The sequence below is a fragment of the Diabrotica undecimpunctata genome, chromosome 3, assembly GCF_040954645.1.
Source record: "Diabrotica undecimpunctata isolate CICGRU chromosome 3, icDiaUnde3, whole genome shotgun sequence".
Lineage (NCBI taxonomy): Eukaryota > Metazoa > Arthropoda > Insecta > Coleoptera > Chrysomelidae > Diabrotica > Diabrotica undecimpunctata.
In genome coordinates, this window is record NC_092805.1 from 40,244,804 (window position 1) to 40,270,402 (window position 25,599).

Consider the following 25,599-nt stretch of genomic DNA (forward strand, 5'->3'; position numbering starts at 1 on the left):
CAGACAAATTCTAAACATCAAACTAATAGACAGATAATTGGATCCGAAAAAAACGGAGTCTTTAATTTATGGTATATATGGTATATAAACATATCTTATGGTATATAAGTATTTACAAATAAAAATAGATGTTACATTATTTATTCATGCATTGTATAGTCAAACCGAATTGTAATTGAAAAAGAACCATACGAATTATCCCACATATTACTGAAACTATTTTTTTTAATTTTATCTTTACTTAAAGGAAATATAAGGAAATGTGTCTTATTTAATGACAAAAATACTAAAATAATAATTTTTGCATTAGCTGTCAAAATATGTCATGTTTTTTTAAAAGAACAGCAGTAAGAAGCAGTATATATTAGAAAGTAAAACTTTATTAATTCAAAAATAATTACAAAGTACGAAAATCCTTAAAACATTGTTTAGGGTGTTTAGGGTATTTTACATTTTTCGCACAAAAATTAAACCTTTTTCTTGCAAAGTCCGCAACGAGATTGTTTTTCTTGATAAACAATCAAATGGTTCATACCATCATATCTTGAATGTAGGACCGTGTTGGGATTCCGTCTTGTTGGGCCTCGTTTGGTATTTTTTTTTGTGGGTTTCTAGAAGATTGTAAGCTATTTGCCTTATAAATTCAAGCTGATCAAGGGTTCCTCCATCTTTTCGGTGAAATTGCCACGCGTTTTGAATAGCCATGTCAATTCCATGTACTATTAGCAGAAAGTACCATTTTTCCCTCTTATAGAGATCCGATAAAGACTAATGTTTTGGTCACAGCGGTTTACGCCACCCATAAAAGAATTGAATTGCTTTATCATATTTGGTTGAGAAACAAAAATGTGTCCTTATGGGAAAACTAGGTGATGTGGTTTTCTGAACAAAAGTGAGATGCAATTATAACGACACTATTGTCGTGCCAACGACAAACCACAATGCTTGTGTTTTTATCTAATCTGTAATCATAAGTTCTCCTTCCCTTTTTCCTAGGGGGCATTTAATGTTCTATTGTCCCTTATTGTACCTGTACCGAAAAGATCTCTAGTGTCTAACTTATTTAGTAGATGCATGGATGAGAAGAAGTTATCAAAAAAAAGGTGGAATCTCGTTTTTGGCCAGCGTGATTGAAGCACATCTGCATAAAACCCAAGTTTTTGTATGAGGCTGGTATTTACACTGAGTTGCCTTGCACAATATAACCTAGACGGAGAGTACCCATCCAAAGCTTATAACCCCAACGAATGGGTTTGTTTCGTATAAATTATTTCGTAGGGTGCCTTCCAAAATATGGTAGCATAGCTTCATCTAGACTATGTTTTTGTTCGAAAGGCGCGTGATTTAAAAAAATTTTTGACTTTTTTCAGATCCTAGTTTTTCGAGAATAAGCGAAGGTTTTGTTTCTTCTTTGCGTAGTGTGGCAAGAGGTACGTCGTCGTCGTCGAAATCCGACTCTTCTGCACTCAGATCTTGATTGTCGGAAATATCCTCCATGTCACTTCTCAGCTGGCTTCCTGGTAAATGGTCTATCGTTGTGACATGCTCGTCTCCTGAATCGCAATCTGTTATATTATCATTTGCATTGTCTGGAGGAAAAATAATTATATCATCAGGAGGCGTTGGAATCCCATCTGTCTCAAGTTCTGCAATTAACTCATGCAATTATAAAGGTTTTCTAAAAAAATAATCATTTTCTAGTCCTTATTACTACTGTCCTTTTAAAAGAACAAAACAAAAATTGCCGTACACAAGAAAGTAACAAAAAACTCAAAGCAATATTTCCACTATAATTACACGTAAGTAAAGCAATGACTAGCAAATCATGTAAAACGCCCACATTTGATTTGTAATTAAAAAAAACTTACCTCCAATTAGCAACATCCATGTTTAATTAAAAAACAAAACAAAACAATGCTATGCCCGTACGTAAACAAACGTTTAAAGCGAGCAACTGATGAAATATCTTGATCGATATGTTTGACAGTAAACCTCACAGGCGCCATCTATCAACGGTAAGTTTAAGTTATCAATTTAAGGGAAGTAGATCGATTACGTTTTAAAAGGGCAGTAGTAGTATGTGGGTTAAGTAGGATAAAACCTAAGCATTTTGTTCATATTATTCGTTGTCTATATAAAAAACTTCACTAATTGAAAGGTTACGGAAATATCTGGTGCCACACCCATAAAACGAAAACGTAGGCCTCTGAAGAAGTTTTACACGGTAAGAAAACTTACTAGTGGAAACGGATTACTTTACACGTCGATCAAGGAAACAAACATAACATATATGAAACTCTTAAGAAAAGTAGTCTGCTACATGAAGTAGAAATTTGGAGATAACTAAGAATAAGAAAAGAAACTGGGGACAGCTTTCTTTTCTTATTCTTGGAATGGAAGGCTCAATAACGACAGATATGAAGAGAAAGCAACTGATATGTTACGGATGTCCAGAGGATGGAAAATACAGGACCTCCCGAAAAAGATTAAGTAATGGGTTCCATTAAACTGCAAAAGATGAGGAAGACCTTAAAAATTCTGGAGAAAAGAAATAACTAGGACAATTAGCGCAACAAACCTTATAGAGGGCCAATGGAATGCACGAATGGCATGGAAATCAGAAATCGGGCTATGTCGCAAAACGTTTTGAAACCGATTATATATACTTATAGAATATATTAAAAGTAAAAGCAAGAGAAGCATTTACCAGAATTTGAAAATAAGTAGATGTAATATAAAATAGATATTGCGAATATATGAAAGGAAAGAATATTCACGAGAAAGGCTTGAATTTTGAGAGAAGATCTAAAACTTTAAGCTCTTTTTTAATTATAGGAAATGAGCTTTAATCCATAAATAACAACAAGTATTTACAAATAATTATAATAAAATAAATAACGGTTTTGCATGAAAACAAATATCCAATATTTTCATCCACTTTAAAAAACGAACCAGCTATTCTGAATAATAAATTTTGTGAAACTTTAAAATCGGTTTATAATGAAACAAAGTTTAGCAATTGTATAATCAGATGAAAATCAGCCATGCATAAAATTTCTTGAATCAATTTAACAATTAAAGAAAGTACACCAACACCCCGTATAACCGTAACTAACAATCCTCGTCAAAGGAAAACGTCTCAGTAGCAGTTGAAGTACAACATGTTATTTGGGTATGGCGGAGGCGTTGTTAGTACTTCCAGAGCTGTAATTTCCTGATATCACAAGATAACTAAACTACGAGGAGCTACGCTTTCGTCGAAGAAGGAAGAAGACTGAGGGCACAAGCGTGCTTGTGGTTGCACACGATTTTCTCGACTTTCTATTATTTGTTTTTGCGTTTGTTTCACTGATTTGTGAACTATGAATTAGCGAATCGTCTACCAGACGTACTATCTTAAGATTTTATGGAATTATTTGTTTAAATGTATAAACAGCAGAAACGTCTACATTTTGGCGTTCCACCTTATTGCGTTAAGCAGGAAATTATTTATTGTTAGTTACATCTATAATATAAACTTTACCTCTATTCTTATTAAGTCCCATAAAATGTAAACAAAAGAGTAAAAATTACATTTTCAAAATGTTCTCAATATTTATTAACGGGTGAGGAAATTAACGGATAAGAATTAAGTTTCTAAATTTGTAAAACTCTTATTTAAAATTAATAAAGTTTCCAACTTATTGAACCTTCCATTCTAGAATAAAAAGTGAATATGTTAAGGTTTTATTTTTTTCTTTTAATACATTTTGTCCTAATATACGTAAATTTCTCTGCTTACACAGAAGTAGAAAGAATATTAAAATTTTTATATTTTTACTTATAACGATGTAACGTTGTAACGTTGTAACGATTTAATTTGGCTACTACATTGACTGTCACTTGTAACAATATAAATTGCTTATAGGGGGTTGAAAGGGGAACTGAACAATTACTGGACTGGAGATAGGATAAGCAAATAAACTGAAACGTTTGCGAACGGCTACTCTTGTTTTGATTGGTCAGCTGGGTCGTGAATAAGTATCTTTATTTGAGGGACTGGAAAGGGTAACTACAAAAAAAAACTTACAGAGATTTCCTGGGCAACAAACACAAGAAGGTTCCTAAACTATTTAAATTGGACGCCGTTTAAAAGAATCCTCTTGCTGAATAGAAAGAAAGGCTTTTCTTTCCAAAAAAATATAAAGGATGAAAATCTTTTTATGGGAAATTATTATAAACTTCTGGTTGAAAGAGAAACATTACATTTTTATTATTATTTCACATTAACAGTTATTACAAATAAAATTATCCAAATTTATCAATAAACCTTACATTGCCGCTATTTGTAGCAATTATTATAAATCAAAATATCCCAATTTTGATCAACCTTACATTTACACTTACATTTAGTTTACCCTTTAAACAAAACAGAATTCAAAATTTTCGTTATGTACCAAATGATAATACTGACTGTCATTATGTATGTCGAAATGAAATATAAAACTTTTTTTAAATAATAATTAATTATTAAAGTTAACTTTATTTAAAAGAAGACTAATATGACGATTAGCAGATCCATAAAACGTATAAATCTTTGAATATTATTGAAAAATGTTTTTTTTTGCTTAGAAAAATTTAACAAAAAGTCCTTGTTTCACTGGATGTGTATTTCCTGTAAGAAAGTTTATTACCTTGGGATTGGATACAAATCAAACACACTGTCCCACACAAACTACAAATGATCTGGATGGAGCCATGAGGACACAAAATGGACAAATCTTGGGGAGCTTAAACATTGAATTGGGCTTCAGATTATCTAAAACCATGTGGACTTCTTAAAACGTTGGAAACGTTGTTTTTCAAGTTCCTCGCCTGGAATACAGCACAACAAATCGGTGATTAACTAACTCACTGAACAAAGACTGCCGAATAGCATTTTGAGTTTAAATTCACCTCTTAAACCATGAAATTAAGCAAAAATTTGCCGGTTTTGAAAAAACTACATGCCGAGATCCTCCGAAAACTACAACCGACTCCTATCGTAGTTCATCGAAGAGTGATCTCATCCTTCCAACTTGGTATAAACAAGACATAAACGGAAAGATTTCTGTTTCTTTGATGCACAAAATATATTAAAGCGGAATCAAGATCAAAGGAAATGGCAATTTGTGTTATTATAAACGCAGACTACAAATGTTTATATTATCACTCTCAGCGACGCGAGAAAATATTTTTCGGTGTTTTAATAATACGAGGTAAATCGAAATGCTACAATGTCATATTATTTCCATCACAAACAGCCTGAAAAGTCCACTGATATAATCATACCTCTTTCTTATTTTTCCAATCACATCTATCTTGCGTCGCTCTCATAAAGTTTTTATTTAGCCTTCTTAAATGGATAGTCCATTGTGTAAATGGTCGACCCAAGATTTTGTTATCTTTCCTTGGTCTACATTCCAATAGTTTCTTTGCCCATCGCCCATCTGTCATTCTAACTATATATCTTGCCCATCTCCCTTTTATTTTTGCTATCCTTGCTATCTAGCAGAGTTATTCCTAACATGGATTGCTCCATTCTTCTCTGCGTGACTCTCAATTTGATAGCTGAATCTTTTATTAAGGTAAGTGTTTCTGCTCCATATGTCAACACTGGTAAGACGCAATAATCATACACTTTTCTTTTCATAGCATCAGCACTTTTTCAATTTTAAAAGTTTGTCTCAGTTTTTCATACTGTCATATGGTCTGATTTCATATAGGTCTGATAATCCCTGCTAATTATAATTTCGTGTCAGAATCAAGCAGGTAATTTTGGCGCTACATTTAAAGATGCTATTACACTCTTTTCAAATAGATAGCTGCTCTGATTCGACACTCAATTTAATTAAGTAGTCATCTTACACATTATCTTTGAATCCAATATTTCAGCCTTTGCTAACCCTGTTCCTGATTTTTATTAAAGTATATAAGGATTATTGTGGAGTTCTGTGTAAAAAATAATAAACTAATAAGTTTAAGTTGCTGCATATGATACCCAAATATATATAAAAATACTTTGGTTACTCTTACATAAAGGTACTGTAATTTCTTAGCTATTCGTTAAGAAACTCTTCTACTGAATAATATGGTCTTTTAGATAGATAGGCTTTTGTCATTTTACGGAACTTAAGGAAAGAAGTTACAGATTTAAGTTGCAAAGGGAGATGGTTGTATATTTTTTTTACCGAATATAATATAGATTTTTTTACTCAGTGGACGGGATCGGTAAATACACATCAAAGGTTAAATTTCTGGTCGAGTAATCATGATTAGGTCTTGCTGGAAAAGCATGTAGGTGTTTACGAATTAGGCAAACAGTTTTTAAAATATATAAAGAGGGAAGAGTTAAAATCCCGTGATTTTTAAAATAGCTTATGCAATGTTATTCTACTGGGGCCAAAAAGATACCGTCTTGTTCTTTTTTGTAATTTAAAAATAACATCAGATTGGGCAGCTGTACTAAAACCCCAAAAAGGAAGAGCATATTGAAGATAAGACTCGAACAAATAAAAATATGTTATTTTGGAAGATGCTAAATTGATTTTCTTCGAAACAGATCTTATTACATTGCAGGCTGAGGCTCAAATCAATATGAAGGGACCCTTTAAGGTTGCTGTCTATAAATATACCAAGAAATTTTACAGAATCGACGATACTGATCTAGTTGTTATTAAGAAGCAAGGGTTGAAGAGCTCCTTTATAGTATAATAGTACCGTCTTATCCACGTTAAAAGAAAGTACATTAGAGTTGCACTAGGTTTTTATTTTTAGTAGATAAGACGTTATAGTTGCATGAAGATTTGCAATATTAGAGTTCCTTCAGGTGATACTGTTATTATCAGCAAAAAGAAAAAAATTTCCATCGATTTTTAAGTTAGTGATGTCGTTTATAAAGATAAGGAAAAGTAGTGGATGCAATACTGAGCCCTGTGGTACTCCACATAAAATGTTTTTGTGACTAAAGTCAGTATCATTTGCTCCTGTAAACTTGTTTCCTGTAAACTTAAAGAAAAAGGTGTATAACACATGCATACTACCAGTTTGTACTTACGGCTTGGAGACAGTAGCCCTTACCAAAAATATGCTAAAAAATTAGAAACAACGCAAAGAGCAATGGAACGAATCATGCTTGGAATATCACTAAGAGACAAGATTAGAAACACCGAGATAAGACGTAGAACGAAGATTAGGGATATTGTGGAAGAAATTGCAAAAATTAAATGGCGCTGGGCAGGTCACGTAGTCCGATATAATGACAACAGGTGGACACGGAGAATTCTAGAATGGAGAGCAAGGACGACAACAAGAAGCATGGGAAGACCTCAAAAAAGATGGGTAGATGACATAAGAACAGTGGCAGGCAAACAGTGGATTAGATTGGCGCAAGATAGAGAAAGATGGAAGCAATTGGGAGAGACCTACATTCAGGAGTTGATAGAAAATGGTTGACAAAGAAGAAGAAGTTGTTTCCTATTCCCCAAGTAAGATTGGAACCAATTCAAACAAATAGCTCGAATTTTGTAGAAATTTAGTTTTTTTATCAAAATGTCGTGATTTACACAATCAAAATCTTTGGAATAGTCACAGAAAACAGTAGCAATGTAAAGATGGTTGTTTAGTACTTGATAGACCTCATGTAGTACAAAAACATAGCATCACTGGTACATTTATTAGATAAAAAGCCAAACTGACCTTGTGATAGAACGTTGTTTTCAACGAGAAAGGGCATAATTCGGGGTTTTATAGTTTCTCTCCATTTAGTTTAAGTCTCTCAATAATTTTGGATAGGACCGGTAGTAAAGCAATAGGTCTATAGTTGCAGACATTCGATTTTTCCCCACCCTTATGAAGAGGAATAATAATGACTGTCTTCAGGCACTCTGGAAATATACCTTTTTAAAAATGTTTGAGCTGTGTTAGTTTTATTTCAAAGATCGTTTATTATGGACCAAGTTTTTTTGCAACATTTTTACAGCTTCCCAGTACTAAGCGTCCCCAAGTTGATAGTACATTTTTTCAGCTGTTTTAATAAGCTTTAGATAGGTTCCTCTATACTTGGTGATATATTCAGTGACAAAAACGGTAGTAAATTTTTTTATATACGGTAGTGAACGCATATTCTTGGCTGATATGTGAATACCTTTGGTAGTCCAGGGTTTGTGATATTTTGGCGTCGAGGATGGTTTGTTGAGAGTATTAAACTTGGTATATATACTGCTTCATCATCAGATAGTCCTGCAGTATTTATTGTAGAGCGTACATCAAGGGGTGAGAAATCTGAGATAATATAATCAATTATTTTAGATGTTGTTTTAGTAATTATTGTAGGAGAATTACCGTGCATTGTAAAACCATACATTCGAATATATTGACCAAGGATAATTGGGTAGAACAAACAACAGCTTAATTAATATTCAAGTCACCGAATAAAATTTTTCTGCTTTTATTGGGCAGGTCGTCTAACAAATTTAGCAGGTTCTGAAAAAATAGTTCCGTAGAAGAATCATAGAAGAAGTTCCGAAAAAGAAATAAGGGTTTTGATATTTTTGTTTTCTGAATTAAGTTTATATTTATCAATTTGTCTACTCCGCTCAAAGAATCATATAAGTATAAACAGATAATTCCCAATAAAGCACAGAAGGTATAAATAGCTCATTTAAAATTCAATTCTACTCAATAAAGTTTTTAAAAACAAATTGTTCCACAAAAATAAATTTACATAACGTTGTTCGCTAAAATTATCCTCAGTTTGATGCTGTGCAGATGATTGTACATTTTTATATATCATTATCGATAAGAGTGAAAAATATGGAGTCTCAATAATAAATGCAGTAATTATTATTGTCCTCATGTCACTCTTCTTATATTTATTGCAGTATTGTAAAATGGGTAATAAAAACTAATAGTACAAATCACAAGTACTATTTTATTGACAAAATATTTTTATTTGCTTATAAATAATAAAAGTAATAAAAGATTATTTTCCTAAAACAAAAATCAGCACATCCGCTTTAAAATATCGTCTTTCAAAATTACCTTCTCATAGAAAAAAATCCACCTAATAAAAATGTATCCAAACCAGACAAAATGCACCGGAAAACCAGTGTTGATTTCGGGTCCTTTGCCGATGGCCAGCTAGATCCCTTCTCCCGGTAGGGTTACGGGTCTTGAAAGAAAAGGACAAAGGGACGATGAATAGACACTGCAAGGAGTCCAGGAGGAGTGTCTTGGGTAACTCGATCTTCGGAGCGGAACTGGGAGGATCTCGTCGAGCACGTGTGAGAGACAAACACCTGGGTATGTGTTGAGTGCGTTAGAAAACGATGTTTTATACGGGGTAGATTGAATTAGAATTTGAGAAGATCATGACAGTTTGTAGGTTAATTAATGAGTAAATATATTTTAAAAAGTGTGGTTTTTTATTATATAAGGCCTCAGTTTAGTTAAAAAAAACAGTTTATAACAACACAGTTTTTATTAAACGGTGTTCAATTATATTTTAAGTTGTTTTTAGAAATAGAATTTTCTCTGAAATAACTTCTGAATATAACTTAAATATTGCTCTGAAGCGATTAACAGGCATCTTATGAAAATTTACTATTTTTACTGGGAATAAGCCAGAATTTTACTTTAAAATAAATGTATCTACCTATTTAATGTTTCCATTTCCACTTAGGAAATTGTTCATAAAATACAAAACATTAATAAATAAAAAATTTTGATTTTGTTACTTGGTAAAAAAAAATTTTTCTTAATAGTAAATTTTATCTGATTCATTTATATTGATAATTCAGACATACATTATACATTTTAAAGTAGATGACTTTGAAAAAATTATGTTTTCAATATTTTTGACTTGCGTTCCTGGGATGACTCTATTGGAAGATACTTCTTTCGATTACATGAAACTTTAACTTAAAAAAAGCCATCACGAAAAAACATAGCATGTAATTTGTCCTACCACATGCAATGAGGACAATAAAAGTCTCCTATTAGTGATCCCACAATAAATGTGAGAAAAAAACCAAGATAAAATCTCATGATCCTATCACGACATGTTACGTATTTGGTCTTACATTTAGTTAACTCTCAATATTAACGTCAAACGATTTTATTATGTATTTTATTTTAAAACACAAATGATATCGATAAATCATTTATACTGTATCTTATTCGGAGGTGTTTTTCGAGAGTTTCAATGCAATCATTCTGTAAACTTTACACTCTGTACGTAAGACCCATACTTGAATACGCTGGACCAAAGTGGTATCCTGATCGGGTTCGAGATAAGACTATGTTGGAAAACGTCCAAAGAAAAGCCACCCGAATTTCTTTGGGACCGAGAACATTTTCTTATGCAGAAAGACTTAGTATGGCTAACCTAACTTCTTTTGAACTTCGCCGACAACGTGGAGACTTAATTACAACTTTTAAAATATTACAATTCAATTTTGGAAATCTCGTTGAAATGTTTATCATTAATCAAGATGAACGCCTCAGAGGTCATCAGTTAAAACTGAAGAAAGAAAATTTTTCTACAAGATCAAGGCAGAATTTTTTACCAAATAGAGTTTTTGAGTGCTGGAATAACCTTAACGATAACATTGTCTCTGCTCCCTCTACCAACTCGTTCAAAAACAGACTTGACCGTTTTACATTTTAGTTAAAATATTGTTTTTCTTTTAAACCAAAAATTGTAATTTTCTTTCTTTTATTTGTAATTTTTGTTTTTTACTAGTAGGTTATTAATGAAATTTCTTTGTTTTTGGGCATAATAGGGACTTAGTTCATCTGCCCTCGCTTATGTATAATAATATTAATAATAATAATATTTCGTCTCGACTTACTAATAGTCGTATTTTCGTTCTATTGATTTCCTCTTTTAATATGTGTAGCCAGATTTTACTGCATTCTGCCAAGGAATTTGCGACGCAATTGCTTTTATTTAACATATTAACAGCCGCTTCTTTGATTTTTTCCTTTTTACCATCTGTTTCTTTCAGGCCTAAACTTGAATCTTTTCAATAAAGTCTATGCTCTTTTTCCATGCCTATTTACATTTTTGAGTTCTATCATATTCTCTATTTTTAATATAAGATGAGATTCACTTATTCTAATATTTTATGGTCTTTATGTTTTACCAAAATAAAAATGTTCACAAACATAAGATATTTAAAAATCCAATTTTTTGTTCTTTCTTGTTCATTGTTATCATCTGTTCCGGTTGTTTTTATGAAGTAATTATCACAGAGTAATAAGTAAATAGTCTAAGTAAATTAAGGTGATTTAGCTACTTCTGGCAAGTGGTTGAATGAATCATTTATTTATCAATATGTCGTTATGGTCAGTGGTGCGATTTTTATACTTTATTGAATGATTCTTTATTACGTCCTTGATTAATGGGATTTCCAGGTCATTGCGAAGTGTTTGACATACCACAGAGCTTTACTTAGCATACAGAGTATTTTCGATTGGAATATTTATAGGATCTTCGTATTTGAATGTTTTCTGCAGCCCCATGGTTCTATTGCGTATGCTCAAACTAGTATGAGTATAGCTTTGCACAGAAACAGTTTATTTTTAAGAGAACACTGAGACCTAAGTAGCCAGTTCATATTTTTTAGTGTAAGATATAGTTGTTTCCATTTAGTTTTATGTATCAATGTGAGTTTTTCATCCAATTGCAATACCAAGTATTTGACAACTGGTTTTATGGGAATCGGGATATTATTAATAGAAACTCATTGACATACAGATTTTCTTGTTGTAAAAGTAATTGGTACTGATTTGCTGGTATTAACATTGATCTTTTATCGCTTAAGCTCCTTTTACAATTGGTCTAAATGATTTTGTAGTTTTTGTGATGCTACGTTAGGGTCAATATCCACTGTCAAGAGTCCCGTGTCATCGGTAAAGTAGCTAAGAAGGTATCATTGCTGGTTGGAACGTCTGCTGTAAATATCAGATAGAGATATGGGCCGAGAACGCTACCCTGAGGTACACCAAATTGTATAATGTGGTAATTTGAGTAGCTGTCTTCAATTTTGACTTGAAGATAACAGAATAAGATACTATTTTATAATAAAGTATAGTTGGTCTGTTCAGTGTATATAGGTGTAATTTCAGTTTGTAGAGAAGACCTTTATGCCATACTCTATCAAATGCAAATTGTATATGTATAAAGAAACACTCCAGAGCAAAACTTTTCTCTTCGAGAGTTGTTTCAATTAAATATACCATTCTGTGGCATTATTGGATGGTTGTGTGTTTACTTCTTAATCTGAATTGGTGTTGTGGTATAATTTCGTTTATGAGAACAACTTGCTCGATTTTATGTAATAGTAGCCTTTCCAATACTTTCGACATTATTGGGAGTAGGCTTATAGAGTGATGCGAATTTGTTTGTGTTGTGGGCTTACCAGGTTTAGGAATCATAATACCTTGTGCAAATTTCCATTGTATTGGAAATTAGCAAAGACGTGGTATGTTGTTGTTTATTATTGTTAATGACACCAGTGCTTTCCTCGGTAACTTCTGAAGTAATTTTTCATAGCCAGGAGCTTTCTTAGGATTAAGCATTTTTATTTGATGGCGAACCTCTGTCGACGTATTTTGACAATGTCAGAGGAAGAGACAGATGACGAGTTTCAAGAAACCTTCTTATATAGTTATCTTTATCGTTAGTATCTGGTGCTGAGAATACAGTTCCAAGATACTTGGTGAATATGGTGGTTTCTTAAATTTGTTATTGTTAGTCGTTTAAATTTTTTTGTAGCTTTTTATACAGAGTGGTTTTCATATAAGAGGTTCAAAATATAAAACTGGAAGGAGTCGATCGTTTTCCTCATGTGGTGCTCTATTTAGTCTATGACTTATCCTGTTAAGGTATGTTTTATTTAAAGGACTTCTCATTGTTGCCATATGTGTCGAGCTCTTCTTTTTTCTGCTTTAAGTTCTCTTATATGGAGGAGAATAGTATGTTTTTCTTGCACACGTCTTTGGCGCTGTGGTGTTGCTTCCCATCCTGCTGTTTATAAAACTGTTGTTGAATACTTTACTGCTTTCTCTACATCTTGGTTTTCTTATCCTAATATCTAGTCTAATCTTTGAATTTACAGAATTTTGGAAAACCGCTTGTTTCGTCAGTTCTCAGTTTGGGTGGTGGTTTTTTGGAGCCATTATCAAGAGGGATATGGTTCCGTTCGAGTTCGGAGTCTCAATCTGCCCCTCGCTCGTAACGTATCAGTATCTTGTACTGTAGAAATACAAGAACCGTCAAATGGAACCGAGGTCTCAATCTGCCTACTCATTAGTGTCGAGTGAGAATGGATCACGTAACAAAACGAGATGTGCTGATATGGATAATCAAAAAAGAAAAATAATTATTGATAAGTTTAAAATCATAAATATTGATGTACTTATTTCTAACCAATTATGAGAAATAAGCAAAGATATGGTCTGCTTTAATTAATATTACAAGGAAAGGTAGATATTAGACAACGACCTGAAAGACACAGGCCTAGAAAGCTGCGTGCAGAGTTTAACATATAGACGGTTGGTATTTTTCATGCAGTCGTCAACCAGATACGAATTGCTAAGAATCACCAACATTCGAAATGATCGAGACTGAGAAGAAAGTTGCGATTGAATGTATAATGAAGAAAATGACTAATGTTTGTATATAGCATATGCAGCTAATAAAAAAAGAGTACTAAAATGTATTGATTACTATAAAAGGACTAAAGTTTATTAGGACTGTATTATGCATCATTATGCTAACCACTAAAATCTAATATTTTAGAAAACCATGATAAATTTTAAAGTATTCTCATAAATAGAAGATACTATTTGGTTGGTATCTACCTTATTTTTTTTAGTTTTGCAGAGATATTTAGATTCTGTGGTAGATATTTTATTCCGTTTATTATAATACTAATCCATAAAACAAAAAAAACACTTAGTCCAGTTTTTATTAAACTAAACCACATACAGTTTTTTTAGGAAAAGGGAAGGAAAATCATCAGTTACCAGCTGATGTCCGTTTGAAGAGGTTTACTCTAGGGACGCTGGTACTCACGTGAGGCATGGTTATATGTTGCCTGAAGTTAAATCTAATATAATATTAAACATCACTCACTTTTAAACAACAACAATGTACATTTTTTGGTGACTTAATTTTTTTGTAAAGGGTTGTACCCTTATATTTTGGTGGCTCAGGCATGTTAACCTGCTTTCTAACCTGATGATGGAATTATTATTCCGAAAACGTTTGTGTTTTTTGATGTAGCCCTTTTAAGGGTTTTTTAAATATACCTACATACAAAGATTTAAACCTCTTTTTGAGATACTGTCTGTTCCAATTCTTCGGCTTTTAAAATATAAAGAACCATTTTAACTTTCGAGGCCATTTTTAAATTATTCAGAGCTAACAAAGAAAAGATAATTCTTGCATCACTAAGAATGAACTTCTTGAAATTGAAGATTTCAATGAGTTTTTTAACATATGGATTATGGATTCTTTTTTCGTTATTGCAATTTAAGGGCAGGGTCTATATCCTCAAACTCGCTGTCATTGAGTCAGAAGCTGTTACCTGGAAGCAGCTACTTTATTATTGGGTGTAGTTCCAAGGTTGATTTTAGCATCAACACAAATTTTCGGTTTTAGCCGCACCATGAATCAGATCAAAGAATTAATTTTTTTACTCCTCTGCTTTCTTTTTCAAAGATGTAACGAATGATATATACGAATGTCACTTTTTACCTAAACAAAGCAGCGTTCTTTTTGTTGATTCCCGTTATGTATATCTTAGTTCTGGGCTTTCTGTTGCAGCATCAATATCTGTTTTCCTTGCTTTTTGGGCAACTTCCAATGATTCTAAATGTGTATCTCTTTCCATTTAAATTGTCTAGATTCTGGGTCATTTTCATTGACAATTTTTTATGCTCATTTATAAGCGATCGCACTTACGTGATTCCTTTTTATGCTTTAAATTAAATTTATTACATAAAATCTGTTTGTGAAAGAAAAGAGATGGATTGACTATCTCTGGCTTAAACAGTTTATATGTAAATTTTCATAAGCGTCGTGTCTGGACTTTAAACCTCTTGCTCTGTAGTACTTATTTTGTAAAATGATTAGTACTTAAAAAATTTCATTATATGTTCGATTACTTTCTGGCCAAGTTGTATTATGACTTCCTGCAATGTAAATCAATAATTCGACAGAACTTGTTGGTATTGACTTGTAGGTACTCCCAATATGTTATGTTGGAAATAAAATCTAAAAATGAGCCCAAAGCTACAAAGAAAAAACGTAAAGCTACCAAAAAATGATTTGAAGAAAATGATGAGGAAGATTTCCCTAATATTTCTTAATGGCGATGAAGAGGAAATCTACTGTAACGAGCTTTATTCAAAATCTATACCCGGAGGAGACTGATTGCGGTGCTTACAATGTTCACTTTGGGCTCACGCTTCTTGTGGTGATGTTTTAAGAAGAACTAGGCGTTTCATTTGCGAATTATGGCAATAATTTTGTAGTTATTATATGTATGACATTTGGTCCATCAGCAATATGTCAATTTGTCCGAACTATATGGACAAAATGGATTATAATTAATCTTAGTTAAATATTTTTACCTACAGAAAAAACATGATATATTCAATATGCACAGGAAGATCAAAGAAATGGCAGGAATATATAGAACAACAATGCCCACTTCGTTAAAGAATTTACAACTGATATGGTTGGTTTACTCCGTCTTTTACAAAGCAGCTATCAATATGCAAATAATAGATCTACAAAAAGCAAGTTTACAAAACTTCAAAAGAAACTATACACCCACTCAGGGAAAGAGATTTCTGACTTAGATAGTGACTCTTCTGTAGACAATCGTTCAGTATCATCTAACTCCGAATCTGTTAACAACATTCAACTCGATACTTCAATGGAACATTGATGGATTCTTCCATCGTCTCCCTATGCTACAGCTTCTTTTATCTGAATATTCTCTAGATATTATTTGTCTACAGGAGACAAACTTAAAGACCAATCAGTTATACAATTCAAAAAATTTTACTTGTTTCCGCAAAGACCGTACAGATGCAAGTCGTGCAAGCGGTGGTGTAGCAATACTAGTAAACAAATCCATCGAGGCGATACAAATTCCAATAGTCAGTGATTTGGAGGCCGTTGCTATCAGAATCATATCTACCAGTTTAGTATCTATTTGCAATGTTTACCTTCCTTGTGACAAACAAGTAAGTTCTGATAGCCGTTGCAGGTTATTAGAGCAACTGCCACGTCTCTCTACATTCATTAAAACACATTTTTTCGAAACATCCTTTTGAAAAGTTGCTAAAATACCAGCTTTCCCAAGTCTTAGCGTTTACGTCTAGGACATATTAGATTAACGCACTCCTACCTCTTCACAAAGAAAAATCCACCTATATGTGATCAGTGTAACGTCCGATTAACAGTCGAGCACTTTTTAACAATTTGTAGTAAATATGACCAAGAAAGACAGCGCTACAAGATCCCAAACGCTCTACCACAGGCTCTAGGTCAAAACTGTTCCTGTGACAATATAGTGAATTATCTCAGATCCATAAACATTTTTTATAATCTGTAGGTATTTAACTTTGTTATTTATATTTTGTTCCGTCGCTAATAACCTTTTGGTGGATGCGACATCTTTTTCTAATAAAAAAAAAAAATGCCCACTGCACTGTTTGATAAAGATGAAAACATACTATTCAATACGCAAGAAAAACTGGACAGATGGCAGGAATATATAGAAGAACTGTTCAGTGACAACCAGCACATTGAAGTATATGACAACTTCGAGAATTGACCAACAATAACAAAATCAGAAGCAAGATCTGCTATAAGTCGTCTAAAAAACAACAAAGCGCCAGGACCTAATGGAATATATACTGAGGTATTGAAATTGATATAAGATAATCAACTTAACTTTATGACAGAATTGTTTAACTGTATATATGAAACAGGAACTTTACCAAAAGATTGGTACATGTCCATATTTATACCACTGCCAAAAAAAGCAAATACTAAGAAATTTGAAGAACACCGAATCATTAGCCTCATGAACCACTCACTCAAAATATTCTTAAACATCATCCATGCTCGCATATACAAGAAATTGGAGGAGGGTATTGCTGATGTACAATTTGGATTTCGCAGCGGTCTTGGCACAAGAGAAGCACTTTTTAGCATACAAGTATTGATACAACGAGCAAGATATGTTAATATAGATGTCTTTGCCTGTTTCATTGACTTCGAAAAGGTATTTGACAAAGTACAGCATGAGAGGCTTATTAAAACTTTGCGAATCGCAAACATCGGTGACAAGGATATAAGAATAATAGCCAATCTCTATAGGAAACAAGTAGCCAAGATTCGAGTAGACAATCAATTATCCGATGAAGTCCCAATACAAAGAGTAGTACGACAAGGTTGCATACTCTCGCCTTTGCTGTTTAATGCGTAATCTGAACATCTATTTCGAGAAACGACTGATGGCGTGATTGTTAACGGTGAAGTAATAAATAATCTAAGATATGCAGACGACACTGTCCTTGTTGTGGATAGTGCTGAAGGATTACAAAAACTGATAGATCCAGTAGTTAACATCGGTAGAAAATAGAGATCAAAAATTAGAAAGACGAAAATTATGATCATAAGCAAAAACCAAGATACAGATGCAAAGTTTATGGCAGACAATGAGGTATTGGATAGAACAGAAAAAATAACATACCTAGCATGCAACATCACATACAGCTGGGATCACTCATATGAGATTAAATGTAGGATCGAAAAAGCAAGGAGTTCCTTCCAACAGATGAAGAAAGTTCTCTGCAATTTAACCTTGAACTTACATCTCCGACTCAAAATCCTTAATTGTTATGTGTTTTCTGTTCTTATGTATGGAGCAGAGGCATGGACACTCACTGATGCGTCTTGCAGACGGTTGCAGTCTTTCGAGATGTGGTGCTATCGTCGCATGCTCAGAATATCATATGTACATCATATAACTAACGACGCAGTAATGCAACGTTTATATCCTGGCTTAAGAATTTGAGACAGTGGACAGGTATGACCACCACAGACCTATTTCGAACTGGTAGCCAACATCCATAGAGGATAGGTACTGGCAGAAGAAGAAATAATTTTTGTTTTCTTTTCTATAGATTTTTTGCTAAAAATGTTTATTAGTTTCGATTATTTAAGGATCAAACATGATTGATGATATTTATGGATGTGCTGTGATAAAAAGTTATCATACAAAGACAAAACTATATGTTATTTTGTATAAATTTCCTCTCCTTATGTAGGAATAATTTTCAACGAAGGTTAGGATAGTTCTCTGGAAATAGTGTGCAGAATAGAAAAAACAAGGGCAACATTTTTTAACACTTAATGCACAGCATCGTCCATTTTTATCATGCATTAAAGATTTTTTTCCATCTTACATCTCTAGAACTCAAAGTTATAGAGGTAGTCAAATATAAATGCGATTAGTTTATTTTTTCATCTACTATTATAGTAAAACTTAATTTCTAAAAAAACATACATTTCTCAGCTGGTTTATTTTTTTGTTGTTATTTAGAGAAAATAAATCTCAAGTAGTGAGAATGTGTATTCGTCATCATAAAACGGCATCAACTCATCTCGTTTTTGTTCTTTCTCTATTCGACGAGACGTCGATGGATATGGTCCTCCATCCACCGCGGGGCGTGCGTCAGGTAAGCCTCCAATAAGGGGTCCCCTCGAACGCGTGGGCGTACCGATCCCAACGCACTCGAACTCACACACGCTCACACACACGGACAAACGTCGCACCGAAGGAGCACACAAAAGTAAAAAGACAGTCCTCCGTAGCATGTTTTCGCGTAGTGATACGGTCCATGTCCACTAACCTCCATCTAACTTCACGACGCTGGCGTTATAACTCTAATTACTGTGATTATTTTACCGAATAACGAGCACTTTGTGACGCAAATTAGAGGTTGCTTTTTATCGAATTAGTTTGTTGTGTTTTAAATGCGGTTCTAATTGAACGAGACTTCCGCAAAGCTGGTGATTTTTTCTTTATAATTTTCGACAAATCATGAACTGCACTTATTCTTACCAGATACAGGCGCAGTCGCCTCCTTTGGCAGTAGGAGCAGAGTTCTTAGAGGTAAATAATGGGTATATTAAAACATTTATCTAAATATATGTTATAAAAAATCGATACAAATTTTATAACCTCTTTAAATAAAATTTCGTTGTTTAACGTTTAATTCAAACATTAAATATTTTTGATTTATCTTAATTTAGTAATAATTTTAAGGCAGGTCATCATCACACTCCAATTTTTCACTTATTTAATTGTCTTGATTTATGACATTTTCATTTCTTGGGTTTAGACTTTTTATTTTATCGCTCGCAGAAGTTTCCAATTGTAAATTGTTTTTGGACAACTCTTTTATCATCCTTAATAGGTGGTCAAATCATTTTTATATAAGTATATTTTGTTACCCACTGGTTTAGTGCCTTCCATTTGTTGTATTATTTCGTTATTTGTTCTACACTGTGAGATAAGAATTGAGTGCCTAAAATTAAGTTAATTCAACTTGATACTACTATATAGAGTTTATAGAACGTACATTTTTTTATTTTGTAATATATGTTTGATTCACTATAACGAATTTAGTACTCTAAAATAATTTATGCTCTAATTCCATCTTTTAGGTGCTATTCCATCTAAAAGGTTCTAAAACTGTTTTCTTTCGGCATGTATAACTGAGATGTTATTTTTAAATGGGACTAAACCACAATTGATTGTAATGATATAATTTTATATGACCTTTGACGTTTCGATTTCCATTACGTAAATTGTTTTAAAAAAATTCTGAAATAAAAAATAATGTAAAATGTAATTCTTATGACAACCAATGGTTTTAATCCCATATAATATACTAGTTAATCTTTCGACTAGGTCTTTCTTAGATAAGTATTATACATCCAGGTTCATTCTAGTTCCAAAAAGGTACCTAAACCGATTGACGTATTTACTTCGATCGCCGCGTTTAAAATTATTGGAAATCTAATTCCCGAATTGCTTATTTTCGTATTTTTTACATGATTATTTTAAGACGGATCATAATTAATCGGTGTAGATGCCGAATTAGAGATTCTTCATATTATACTTAACTTTTTTTATTTATTGCAATATGTTATTAATATAGCAATAAATAATATGTTTGAAAGAAATAGAAAAAAATGACACAGTGGGAGCTACACTCAGTTGTCCTATATTTTACATAACCAAATGTCTGACTTTTCTACAAATGAGTAACTTCTATCTAGTTCCTAGCGGTGAAGAGATCTAGAGGATCCAACTTTTTTGGTCTCCTAAGCAGTGATGGTGTCAGGAGGTCGTTGGCGAGTGGATTTGGATGAAATAATAGTCTCTGGAAGTAGTTTGTACACTGAGTGACGGTTGCATGTTTAACAGTTTCAACATTCATGATGCATAACATAGTTTGGCACATACCATGAAGCATTACAGACATCACATTTTGGATTGGAATATTTGTAGACTTTGCATGTTTGTATTACTGACAGCTCTTCAGATTTAAATACCATACAACCATACCGGTCGTAGTATTACTTTATAGAAAAGACGTGTGTTTTGGAAACTTAAACCTGACTTCAACTTAAACCGATTCAAAAACCAGTACATTTTCTTGTGAACATGCTCAGTTATACTCGTTTGGACCATATATGTTTTCCCCAATTTAGGTGATTATCTATGTATATATTTGACATCATTCCTAGCAGGTAGTGATTTTCGGTTGAAAGATACTAGAGATACGCCATAATTTTAACCAATTTTTCAAGTGGTTTAAATGATTTCACAAATTTCTGGATGCTAATCTTGAATTATGACGGTATCATCTGCATACTTAGCAATCGTAGTAATATTTGTTGTAGGGATGTCAGCTGTGTAAAGCAAAGATAGGTTTGGACCAAGGTAGTGTACCACCTTGAGGAACTCCTGTCGAGATCGAATATAGAGAAGTGCAGCTTCGTCATGATTAATTAAGAAGGATCTATCTATTATATATGACTGTAGACTTTAGGTGTGGGATGGGGTAGCTGTGACTTGATTTTGGAAATTAGACCAGCATGCCATTTGACCTTGTCAAATGTGTCTGCCTTCCTAGTTGTCTACGAGACAACTAGGAAGGCAGCTGTAATATAGGACTTCTTTACAAGGGCATCTATAGCTGTTCTGACTACTCTATGTATTTGATCGATCCTATCATATTTTGGCTCTTTGACAGGTTTTGTCACCATAATTATTTTATCTACTTTCCACATGACAAGAAAGTAACCAAGTTTTATAATAACGTTGACAATATACCGTATTAGATTAGCCTGTTACCCTCTTTAAGTAAATTTGTTAGTATTAGACCCGCGATAGATAATAACTGGGTGCTGTTTTTTATTTCATTTTCATTTTTTTTATCGGTGGTCTCATCTGATATGGGGTGTTATGTCTGAAATGGGTTTTTCATCGTCTGCATGAGCTTCTTTCTGATAAAGTTGTAATAGAGACATAAGATGTTCCGCAAAAGTGCTTGTTTTGTTTTTATCATTACGAACCCAGCGAAAATCGTCTTTTCTTATAGGATTCTAAGTTTGTTGTTGGGATTTTAGTTTCCTTGCTACTTTTCATAGTAAATAGTCTTTATTTTCACTTACACAAATGTTTTCCAAAAAATGTTTAATACCAGCATCTTTGTATTTGTTTAGTGCTTCTTTGAGTTATCGCGTAGCTCTGTTTAGATTTGTGTTGTCTATTGTTGTCTATGGACGTAGTGAGCACGAAGATTCTTCTTCTACTTCTTCCTCTCTATAAACAATTCTGCTTGTTCATTGGCGGATTAATACCATCTCTGTGAAACGTTGTCATAGCATCTTCTGCGCGGTCGTTCGATACTTCTTTTGCCGATTGGTGACTTATCTCTTGCTATTTTGACGACACAGGTCTGCATCATTTTGCTTACGTGGTTATTTGATTTTTTTTTCTATTCTGTGTCCATTTATTTATACACTGTACGTTACATTTTCTTCTGTCTTCACTTGTCTTTCAAACTCTCAGCGTATTTCCTGCAATTCGTCTCAGTACTCTCATCTCTGCCATTTCCAGTAGCCTTTGTGTTGTGACTGTATCTGGTCTGTTTCTGAGGCATATGTCATTATTGATCTTACACTGGTTTTATAAATTCTTGATTTCATCTAAGTGTTATTGTCTCTATTTCGCCATATAGTGTTATTAAGGCATCCTGCCAGTCTATTTTCTTTTTGTACTTGATCTCTCACTTCTTGGTCTAGGTCTCCATAGCTGACAGTGTCCATCTATTCTGACTTCTATTTTTTTGTTTTGGTAGATGTTTTCGATAGTTTTTAATAATATTTAGAGGAACTTCTCTATTATACTCTAGTGATTTCTCAGTAATTTGCTTTATAACGAATATTGCATCTGTACACGATCTTCCACTACGAAAACCCTGTTGTTTATCTGCTAAACTTATCCTCTGATTTATTAGCACTTGTAAAATTTTAGTTGTAAGTTTCAGGGTAGTATTTAACAAGTTTATACCTTTGTAGTTTTCTGGCTGTTTTTATTTTCTTTTTTAAATAGTAGAATTAGTTCGCTCGTTCTCCACTCTTTCGGTATTTTATTGTGTTTTATAATTTTATTAATTAATGTTGTCAATTGTTCTGTCATTGCTGCTCCACAATATTTCAGTAATTCGTTTGGTATCCTGTCTTTACCTGCTGCTTTTCTGTTCTTCTTGTTTGTTCTTCCTCTGCACAGAGCTTTTGTAGGTAGTCAATCCACGTATTCTTTTCTATGTGTTTTGGTTCTTTTAGTTTCTTTACCTAATATCCCCCAAAAATAAATCCGACTGGTAAAAACAACAATGGATTCGTCAATAGCAACTGTCAGAGTCCAAAACGAGCTCACTGAAAACTTTACGATAGCCCAAGGATTAAAGCAAGGAGACGGGCTGGCACCGACACTATTCAACCTGACCTTGGAATATGTGATAAGACAGCTGAATATAGGAAGAGGTAATCTCCTAACAAATAATTCAATACAGATTGCCGCCTATGCCGATGATATCAGCATCATGTCTCGCAGAACAGAAGAGGCGGCAGAAATATATTCCCAATTAAAATCAAAGGCAAAAGAGACCGGACTACAAATAAATTCAAAAGACAAAAAAGTTAACACAGGCAAGAGCTAGGGGAAACAGACGCACAGTTGAATTAGAGGACGATATTGAAACGGTAGAAAGTTTCATATATTTAGGAGTTACATTAAACACGGATCGAACAGAAGAACCAGAAATCCAAAGAAGAATAGTAAAGGAAAACAAAGCTTATTTTTCACTCGATCATGTGTTTCGCTCCAAAAACACACACTGGAGATCGAAAATCAGGGTCTACAAAACTATTATCAGACCAATAGTATGTTATGGATGCGAGACATGGGTGATCACAGAAGAGACAAAAAGAAAACTGGAAGTCTTCGAAAGAAAAGTCCTAAGAAAGATATTTGGACCTATTAACGAAAACGGAATATGGAGATCCAGGTATAACCATGAACTCTACCAACTGTTCAAAGAGACACCGATCTCAGAATTCGTTAAACTTCAGAGACTTCGCTGGGCTGGTCATGTAGTAAGAATGGAGACAGAAAGATTGCCGAAAAGAGCCCTTGATAGTAAAATGCAGGGCGCAAGACCAAAAGGAAGGCCACGGAAAAGATGGGAGGATGAAGTGGCAGCGGACGCGCAAAATGTGCTAGAGAACTTTGAGAACTTGGAGAAGATCGGCGCGGGACCGACAAGGTTGGAGGCATAGTTTGGAGTAGGCCAAGGAGAGAGAGAGAGTTTCTTTACCTCCGTTCTTTGACCTCTTATAAGGCGCCATATTTCTTTTTGCAGACCTTAAAAATCATGTTCCATTTCTTTCGAAAAGCGTTCCCAGTGATCATTTTTTTATTTTTCTTACAAGTGCATGTGTTTCGTTTCTAATTGTCTTGTACATAAGCACAAAGATGCTTATGAAGATTTAGATCCTTTAATTGTATTACTACTTTGACCCAGAAACTCATGTTGTTCGGGTTATAGATATCATATATTTTCTCCCAATGGTATAAATAATTCGCTATAGTGTTTTTGCAATCGTTACGGAGTAATTAAATTGTAGAAGCAGGCAGTTTTAGGTGTGGCTGCATATATTATTATTTACAGAGTACATAAAATGGGCATTTAAAAATATTTATTTCGAATAGGTAATGGTAATATTTTGGTATCTACGTTACAAGTTTTTTTCTGTTGCTTGTTGTTAATCTATAAAATTCACTAGGATACTGGTTACTTACTAGGATTGCTTTAAAAATAAACTTGGGTAAATCTTTAGATTTTAGAAAACCATAATCTAAATCTAAGGGTTAATCGTTAGTTGTTATCAACTTATTATCAAATAACATGTAAATGGAGAAAAAATTATAATTGCTTCCATAACTTTGCCAACTAGTGGCAGCAAGCCAATCGGACGATAATTGTTGGGGTCGAGTTTGTTCCCTTTTTTAAAAATGGGGGTGACTGATGCTTATTTCCAACTAGAGGTAAGCAATTCTTGATAAAAGAAGTCTGAATAATTAACATTAAAGATATTGAAAGCGTGTCTCCGCATCTTTTTAACAGTTTCTGTGTTGAACCATCTAAACCAGGTGAAGCGAGAGATGAAATCAGCTCTTAGTCTTTAATAAGCACTATAGGCGGTTCACAATTTGTTGATAGCTCACTACAAGTTTAACCCTAATTAGAAAACTGAAATACAGAGAGGATAGGTAATACGATATAATAGTAAAAACCAACCTAAAACTGACGGTTTAAGACGTTTTCGACTAACCCACCTTATATCTGAAGGAATACAATACCTTATAATCCTATTACGGGGGTATTTTGAATGGTTAGAGATAAACGACCAGTGTCGTAGAGTATATGATTGAAACATTTATTTGAACTAAATAAATATATTTTTTAAATTGTACTTATGTAAATTGTATTTTTTAATAAAACTTATTTATTTTATTCAAAAATATAAAGTTTCTTGCCATTTGTAAAAGATACATTTATTTAATTAAGGAAAAAGGCGCCAAATGTCGCCTGGCAAAATTTCCAATGTGTTTTAAATGTATCCATTATTTTCGAATCCGGAGAAAACTAATAAATATTTTTGAAAAATTTAAACGCAGAATGAAAGATTACATTATTACTCAGGGCAGAAAGTCCCTGAAAACTTCTACAATGTTTATTTTAATATGTTATGTAACAGGGGTGAAAATAAAAGAGAAAATATAGTATAATTTTTAATTGAAAATATTGCATGCAAAAGAAACTTTTTATTTATTCTAAAAAATATTTCATTCTGCCTTTAAATTTTTCAAAAATGCTGTTTAGTTTTCTCAGGATTTGAAAAAA

General features: G+C 33.2%; 1 protein-coding gene across 2 annotated transcripts in view; it reads left to right on the plus strand.

Moving 5' to 3' along the window:
- LOC140436722 (transcription factor Sp9-like) overlaps positions 1-25,599 on the plus strand; it is a 549,705-nt gene that overhangs the window by 323,706 nt on the left and 200,400 nt on the right. Inside the window, exon 1 of one of the 2 annotated variants that reach the window (XM_072525776.1) lies at positions 18,886-19,226. The exons of the other annotated variant lie outside the window; for it this stretch is intronic. Within the exon in view, the coding sequence (XP_072381877.1) occupies positions 19,155-19,226 (72 nt within the window). The 5' untranslated portion in view covers positions 18,886-19,154. Of the gene's footprint in view, positions 1-18,885; positions 19,227-25,599 lie in introns of those variants that run through there. 2 annotated transcript variants of the gene reach the window in all.